We start from the raw sequence: 9,209 nt of genomic DNA on the forward strand, positions 1-9,209 counted from the left end.
GATCACATCATTTGTATCAGTATACAAAGTGGGCCGCATCTAATAATGTTACTAAGATGAGGTACCCAATCTCATCAATTTACGTATAGACCATTTTCACTATATACTAAAACCTAATCCACATTTATGTCTCTACATAAATTTAAAGTAGTCATATTATAGCCGTGGATTTGTTTATTAGATTTTTATAACATATTGCAATATCAATACCATTTTATTGAATGAAAAAACTCAATAATACTTTGATAAATAGAATATGTTTGTAACATTTACGAACTGCGAGTTTTAGGACACTCCTAACAATCTCTCACTTGGACTAATACTTTAGTACAAATATATACAAATATATAATGTTTATAATGTTGAGAAAAATAGAGAGAAAATACAATAAACTAGGGCATCTATATACCCTTGACATAAAATTGTGAAATTGAAAACGAACTTTTTATAATCTTTTGTTATAACATTGAAAAAAGCTATGAAAAGTAATAGGCTTTCAATAACAATGGCTATAACAACATGCTTAAAAATCCTATAGAAAGCCTTTTATAGTGTTTTTTATGCTATTAAAAATGCTATAAAATAGTTTTGATAGCATTTTTTATGCTATTAAAATCGCTAGTAAAGCGAAAACGTAGCGTTTTTTGTTAACGCTATAAAATATTTCCATATCATGATAATTCTACAATAAAAAATAGACTTTTTATAGAACATGTTATAGCAGATAAAAACACCATCAAAAGTATTAGACTTTCCATAACATCGTCTAGGATAGCGTCTTCAAAAACACTATCGAAAGTCTACAATACCGTTTTTTGGCCTGCTATTGTATGTGATATTTGTTGTAGTATCACTTGATAAAAGAAAGATAAACTTGTGAAGAGTTAGAGTCTCACACGTAGGGGGAGCCTAAGTATTCATCTACTAATGTATTTATGTTTAGGGGTATCCTAAGATAAAGTGAGAGGAAGTTTGATAATTAGGGGAGACTAATTGTTATTTCAAGGAGTCAAGTTTGACATGTGTCACTGTTATTGTTTGTAACAAGAGATAAGTACAACGTTATAATTTCTTTATTTTACATTAGTGGATTTATTTTTCTTGGACATAATGCCCTTTAAATATATATGTATTTCATCGAACTGGGTTACCAGCTTCTATGTTCTCGTCAATAAATTAACATACTTGAGTCGAAATTAAGGAAAGATCTGATGATCATTATATCATAAATAACATAAATTCATACAAACGCTCATCACTGATAACAACGAGACCTAATGGACTCGATTATAATATAAAGTCAAATGGTACAATATCCATTTAGTAGTAGTATAGTATAATAGTGTAACATAAAAAAAGAGATGTATATGAGTTCCAGCAGCTTCAATCAATCCTCTTCACATATGAGTACCTCCATGGCAGCACTTGAAGCTGATACCAGTCTCCATGAAACGAGGACATTCAGGACAATTCACAATCATAGGAATCCATCCACTGAATCCAGGAAGAATTACTCGATCACATTGATGATTTTTGAGAGCCAATTCATTGAAGTAGTCTCTAAAGACATCAGGGAAGGCCTTTAACCTCAAACTTTGCTTCCATTTTGGAAATTCGTCGAGTAATTTCAATATCAAAATCCCACGACCAACTAATACTGGGGCTGAGCCTACACTTAGAACAACCCAACCATCTTCGTTTTGGTATGATATCAGTCTTAAGATGTCTTCTGTTGTTTCACTTGCACTTGAACCTATCAATTGGCTCTTTACTACAAAATAGCCCCATTGTGCTGTCCAAAAACGAGCCATGAGTGCTGGATCATCCTCTCCTGTTGCATCCTTTCCAATACGTACAATCTCAAATGAACCACCATCCATTATCAAAGGATCATTTCTCAAGATTTCTACTCTCTCTTCAAATTGTTGTATCCACAATGGTTCCTTTCCTCCATAGAATAGTATGTTTTTCTCTTGCTTGATCTGTGAAAGAGTATAGATAAGATGTATTTTATTATAATTTAATTAGGAAGGAAATACAAAATGTCTACATACCCAATTTTGTAGTCTTGGTTGGTGAGTGAATTTGGTGAGAGTTGAATCGGGCCAATTTTTTCGTAATAAAGTCTTGGCTCTATCTTGTGTGAAATCAATTGCTTCAATCCCCCAAACTCGAATTAGATGAATTGCATTTGTGAATACCACCTTAGATTGTGGGTTTAGTACCACAACTAATGGATCCTCTCTAAGTTGCCATTTTTCTTCAATATATCTCATGCCAGTTATCTTTGTAGTAAATTGTATTGAATACCATTTCATAGTTGAACGCAAATAATCATATCTCTTGCGATCTTCTTCTTGATAAGGCTCCGGGAAAATTGGAATCCAAACTATCTCATGTCTACTGTCTCTAGTTTTCAATTCATTGTAAACTTGATGAAGAGCCGTGATATCATCATTGGAGATATCCAAACCAGAAATTACCAATATCACGTTCTTTCCCGACAAACTTTCGTGAACACTAACCTGCAAAAACCCACGAATTTGCACCAAGTTACCTAAGTTGAATCATCAATTAACCCCAAAGTTTAATCGGATGAGCAACTAAGGTTATTGGAGCTAATACAATCCTACTATTCTAATAGCAAAATAAATCTACCATTTTTTCTTAACAAGAAACTAACGAAAGAAGGAATCAATAAGTGTATGGTTGAAATATTCTTAGCTCTCTCGTCACTCCAAATAAAAAAAGTAATTCATTGCCAATAATCGAAGAGTAGATGAGTAAGTACGAAGTAGAAGCTAGTGGAGAGCTCACCAATAGAAAAATGGAACGTCTAATGGAAAGACAAGAGGAAAGTTTTTCAATTAAGAGGTATAGAAGTTGCTTCATAGTTATAAAAAAAATAGAAGATTTAGTACACCAACATCAACTTAAGTGACGATCTCATCCCAACCCAGGATTTTAGTTTCACAGAGTTACAATAAGTTTAATTATATCAATACTTTAACAACATACCTATTGATTAAATACATTTCATATATGAAAATGAATATATGTCATTATTATAATAGTATATTTGAGAACAAGCCAATAATAAGGTATGAAATAGAAGAAACCTCTTTTAAAGTAGAGCCATCAATAAGGGGTTTGGTTTCAGGTTTGCCGCTAAGCAGCTTGGGAATGACCAATGTAATGTCAGTTTGATAATGTTCAATGTGGTCAACCAACCACCGATAGAGATTAACCTCCTCTGCCATAAAAAAAAATGAAACATAACCCAATTTAATGTTATTTTTCAGGGTAATTCCAATAATATATTAACGATACAAATAAAAGTAACTAGGGAGATTAGTATTCGACCATGTTGTTCTCGGATGGCATCTAGATGCTTCTCAAGTACGGCAAGTACAATGGCCATTTTTTCAGACAATTCATTCAAGTATCTCTGTGGCTGATTCCTGAAAAACATCAGTATTACTATGAATGAATATACCGTTGAAATGTAAGTTTGATCTTTGATAATAAGTATTGGGATCCGGTCCAAACAGAAGCCCGGTCTCTAGAAGTATTAAATACTATAATATCCCCGGGAAATCTTTTTTAAGAGATACTTGGAGTATGTAGTAGAATTGTATAGAATATGGAAGAAAACGTGTAATTGTAAAGAATATTTTAGAAAGTCATTTATAACTCTAGATCATGTCTTTATTGGCAAAATCTTAGCCATGAAATCGAGGGGTGGTGTGCCAACTAGTATAAATAAAAATGATATCTTAGATTTTGTATCAAGCCAAAAAGAGTTAGAAGTGATCAATAATACAAGTAGCCTCTTTCTTAAATCTATCATTCAAATTACCTCCAATCTTCAAAAGCTTCTTATCCAACATTAATAAAGTAAATAACTACTTCTGAGTCGTGGTTTGGAAAATTTTGTTTTAAGAATGATTATTGAAAATTCAAGGAAAGTTTTGGGCTGAAATTAACCGAGAAAACCAACATTTCAATTTTGGTATGAAAAGACATAATTTATCTCGTTACTTATTTTCTTTCTAAACACTTGGTCAGTCGGTTTGAGTCAACTCCAAATGAACGAAACCAAATACCGATCTACCGAAATTGGTTTAGCACATTTCGGCCAATCAACTTAGTTTGTTGGATTGTTCTGATCATCCCTAGTTTGTAAAAATGTGGTTGGATCACAACTATTGCAAATGTGACATAATATTAAAAGGAAAAAAGAGATTTTTAAAGGTATGGATAAAGTACTTACTCATTTTCACTGAGATATGTGGAGAGCTCAATCCTTGAAGCAACAATAGTGTGTATGGCCCAATAAGTAATCAATGGGATTTGGCGAAGAGCAGATGGTAACTCAGGAAGTTCCTTGACATCATATTTTGAGAATTCTCTAATCTCATTCATATATTTGATTGCTTGTAAGCAGCTTTGAATGAGACTTTTGGGGTTGAGAAGCACTTGTCGATATCGAAGTGAGTCTAAGTGCTTTTTCAAAGTAGCTACTCGCTTGATAATTGCCAAAGATTTAGCCAATGGATCAACATGGGAGTAATGGTAGAGATGCCACAAATCTCCATAATCAGTTGCAAAAGCTAACAAAGTGAGAGCTGCCTTGGCTTCCCATGGATAATTTGCCAATATTTCAAAGATTTCGAGTGTGGTCTCGTGTGCTTTTTCTATCCCCGGAGCCTTACATGACAACTGAGACATAATATTTCAACTTTCAATTGCATGTATAAAATGGATCAGAAGAAAATAAAATTTACTGCTTTTTGTATATATATATGTAACTTTTTCACATTTTTATTGACAATGTTCTTTCCAATGTTTTGTTTTTGAAAACCGTTTTGGTTAATTATAAAGCCTATTTGATAATGTCGGTCTCGTTTGATAACCATTTCGTTTTTTGTTCTTTATTTTTGAAAACTAAGTCTATAGTCACTAATTTCACCTCAAAACTTCTTTATTTGTTTATACTTTTATCAATGGTTTAAAAAAGCAATCTAAAATTTGAAAACTAAAAAACAATAGCTTTTAAAATTTTGATTTTGTCTTTGGAATTTGGATAATATTTCAACCATTGTACTTGGCAAAGATGCAAATCATTATAAGAAATTTGGAGGAAATATGCTTAATTTTCAAAAACAATAAACGAAATGGTTATCAACCAGTCATATTTCATTTTATTATTTTTAAAAAAAGCTTATAAATAATAGTTCTATCAATAGATTTTAGATCTACTTTCTACATCTATTTAGAAAAACAAAGCCAATTTTTCAAATTAAAACTAAAAAATGTGGTTCTTCAAAAAATTGTTTTTTCTTTTAGAATTTAAATGTGGTTCTTCAAAAATTTGTTTTTTCTTTTAGAATTTAACTAAGGATCCAAATGTTATTTAAGAAAGGTAAAAATATTTTTATAAAATTTGTGAGAAAAAATAACATAAATTTCATGAATATAAAACAAAAAAAATGAAGGCCACATTTGATAATCGTTTTGATTTTTTATTTTGATTTTTTAAAATTAAATTATTCTTACAACACTAGTTTTACCCATAAAGTTTTTATGTTTTGTTCTTCCCTTTGTACTAGTGTTTTAAAAAATCCAAACTAAGTTTTAAAAACTAAAAAAAGTGGTCTCCAAAAACATAGTTTTGTTTGTATAATTTAGCTAGAAATTCGAAGTATTTCTTTAAAAATGTGAAAATCATAAGTTAAAAATAGAGAGAACAAAACGGTAACTAAATAGGACCGAAATTGTATCAAAAAATTTACTTTGAAGATCTAACTAAGATTTAGAAACATATAAAAGAGTTGACCCCTATTAAAAATAATAATAAATAAATAAACAAAATAAACTAGCCTTCTCAATGCAAAAGAGTTATCAAGATAAAAGTTTAAATGCATGAACAAACTTATTTTTAGAGATAAAAAGTGAAAAACTAGATCACTATCAAATAACTTGTCAAAATAATAAATTTTATGGAACTATATATAACCTCGCTAGAGATACGATGAAGAGTACAAAGTGGAGGCTCGATCACAACATTGGATGTCAAAGTTGCATCCGAATGTACCAAACGCCCTTCAACTATTCCCTATACGAGTACACAATAATAGTTATTCATCACAAAAGTAAAATTATACCAAATAGAAAGAAATAAAAAAGGTAAAACCAAAAATTTAATTTGAGTGTATAATGTATAAATGTTGTATATTTTTACCCGATGTGCATTATCGCTAATTTGATCAGTAATTGTGATAATACTCTCAATAACAGAGATGTAATTGGGGAGATCAATTTTAGTAGTATCGTCGTCGCGATGTTTGGCATAAATGTGACCGGTGACGAGGTCGTCGGAGTAATGTCTCATGCTCGACTCCTCCTTGAGGTTGGCTGATTGCTTAGAATGCAGCAATGGCACAGATGCAGTGGTGGGTGTCTTGAGTGAAGTGGCCATGGTTTGGGTGTAGAGAGAAGAAGTATGAAAAGAGAAAAGATTGAATAGGTTTGGTTGTGTTGGGAATTGGAAATTGTTAGGCATTATTTATACACATAGAAATCTTCAAAGAAGATATAGAAAAGCAAAGGAGTGTGAAAGGACAATAATGTATTCTTCTTGTCTTAAAGAAAAGAATGTGAAGTTCTAGATTTGTGCTTTAATTAAACACATGTCCATCTTACTTCTTTGTTGTCTCAATGTCTATACGTCTTTTTCCTTTTCTTTTGTTCCGTTTTCTTTATTTGAAGTTAAAAAAATATTTTTGTTCCAAAGTAATAATTTAGCTCGAAAATTTTGATTTCTAATAATTTAGTCTCTGTTCATTCAATTTTTAACAATTTAGTCATTGATCTTTAGTATGTAATAATTTAAGGTCCCATTTAGTAACCAATTGGTTTTTTATTTTTGAAAATTGAACCTATAGACACTACTTTCACCTCCAAATTTTTTCATTTGTTATCTACTTTTTACTAATATTTTAAAAACTAAGCAAAAATTTGAAAACAAAAAAAAAAAAAGAAGCTTTTAAATTTTGTTTTCGTTTTGGGAATTTGGTTAAAAATTCAACCATTGTACTTAAAAAAATATATGCAAATTCTTATAAGAAATGGGGAGGAACAAAAACTAAAAACAAAAAATGAAATAGTTACTAAACGAGACCTTAGTTGTTGTCTTTTCAATTTTGTAATCATTTAGTCCATAAACGCAAAAATTTATTAAAATTATTTGTCTAATTTTTATTATTTTATGATGTAGATTTTGTAATTTATAAAAATATTGACTATACAAGAAATCTCAATAAAATCTTAATTAAGACTGATTTCAAGGACTAAATTGTTATAAAATTTAAAATACAAAAAATATATTGTTACACAATAAAGCTCAGAGACTAAATTATTACAAAATTGAAGATAATATACTAAATTTTATTTTTACGAAAGTTTAAGCCCTATTTGATAACCATTTTCTTTTTTGTTTTTATTTTTGAAAATTAAGCATATGGACACTACTTTCACCTCCAAATTTTTTCATTGATTATCTACTTTTCATCGATGTTTTAAACAACGAGGCTAAATTTTGAGAACTAAAAATATAGCTTTTAAAATGTTATCTTTGTTTTTGAAATTTAATTAAGAATTCAACAATTGTACTTAAAAAGATTCAAATCATTATAAAAAAAATAAATAAATAAAATTGACTTAATTTTAAAAAACAAACCTAAACAATCAAATCATTACCAAACCAACCTTATAAACTTAAAAGTGTAACCACTATTCTATGAACTGAGACAAATATGCTTCCCAATTATTAAAATCCAAAAGCCATGTTTTTGGGTTTTGACGTTTTGTTTTGTTTAGTTTTTGTTTTTTGTTTTTTTGTTTTTTCCTTTTTTCCTTTTAATATAACGTCACAATCACGAAAGGGAGAGAGTGAAATTCAACCATTAAATCTTTAGGAAAATGGATATTTTAACCATTAACTATGTTAACTTGGATTATGTTAGGTCTAGTTTCAAAAGTACAATATTTTTGTTATTAAAAATTAAGCTTATTTACAAGTAATCGCTGTAGTTGGTTTTTCATTTCTTAAAAATACTTATGGTTTTTTTTTTTTTTCATATCTCAAAATTTTTAGAAGAAAATAAATCTATTGATAAAGTTTGAATATTTTCCCTAGAATTATAAACTTACTTTTTGACCTTAGGAGATGTTGCTAGTCCCTGGATGCCTCAATCATTGAGTTCTCATTTGTTATTTGATTTATATATTTATGATTTTTTCACCTACAGTTTTTCATTTTTATAATTTAACATTTTGTAGGAGTGAGATTCAAACTTTTAAATTTTTAATTTAGATAATAATATTTTAATCAATGGAGTTGTGTTTAGGTTGACTATTTTCATATATCTTGAAGCTATATAGGTTTCCATAAAATTCTAACACTAGTTCATGATCCAACGGTTTATGCATATTAGGTCAAATCCATAACCAAATAAGGACAATTTATTACTTAGTGTTGAAAGAAACTCTCCAAAGAACAATAGTCCTATATCTCAAAATATGGTTCAAAAAGCTTCTAAATACAATCCTTAGGAGGTGTTTCGTCTATTGGTTTCATAAGTCGATATTAAATAACTTAAATTCAATAATGCTTACTATTAAATTTGCACATTATCAAGAAACTTCACTTTACCATCTTTCTCTTATAAAGATTTATTGATGAATGTCATTTTGCAACTTTGTATCCAAAACACATTTTTTAATTCCAACATATTAATTCGAGACTTTGGAACCAACTCAACGCTCTAAATACCGTCTTAATGAAACACTATTAATCTAAAATTAACATGTAATCTAATATTAACTAAATTATACAAATAATCTAATTATTCTCCTACATCAAATTTGACTTGATACCTAAACCCGTTGCATTAGCTCGTGAAATTATATTTGAATGTCAAGTGTATATATAAGAATTAGAAGTGAGCATTAATTTCTAGCTAGTTAAGACGACTTTGTGGATTTTCTAATTCCAATACGTTTGAGAATAACTTTGAAATTGTTAGATTCATTTTTCAATCATATTTAAAATCGGTTGTTATTTCAAAATAGATTTGATATTTAACTTTACACTTTTAAATGTAATTTTTATATCATCAAAATTGATTTTAAATACTTAAAAACAT

The 9,209-nt window shown here is 29.3% G+C and overlaps 1 protein-coding gene across 1 annotated transcript; it reads right to left on the minus strand.

Annotated features, from left to right (window-relative positions):
• Positions 1-1,196: 1,196 nt before the first annotated feature.
• Positions 1,197-6,617, minus strand: LOC150032094 (protein SIEVE ELEMENT OCCLUSION B-like). The gene is made up of 7 exons (XM_090307992.1): positions 6,245-6,617; positions 6,020-6,118; positions 4,274-4,722; positions 3,364-3,461; positions 3,120-3,253; positions 2,055-2,525; positions 1,197-1,982 (listed from the first exon to the last, which is right to left on the minus strand). The coding sequence occupies exons 1-7, from the start codon at positions 6,563-6,565 to the stop codon at positions 1,398-1,400; spliced, it is 2,157 nt and encodes a 718-aa protein (XP_090164118.1). The 5' UTR covers positions 6,566-6,617; the 3' UTR covers positions 1,197-1,397.
• Positions 6,618-9,209: the final 2,592 nt, after the last annotated feature.

The sequence above is a fragment of the Benincasa hispida genome, chromosome 12, assembly GCF_027475165.1.
Source record: "Benincasa hispida cultivar pf3 chromosome 12, pf3_genome.v1.1, whole genome shotgun sequence".
Taxonomy (NCBI): domain Eukaryota; kingdom Viridiplantae; phylum Streptophyta; class Magnoliopsida; order Cucurbitales; family Cucurbitaceae; genus Benincasa; species Benincasa hispida.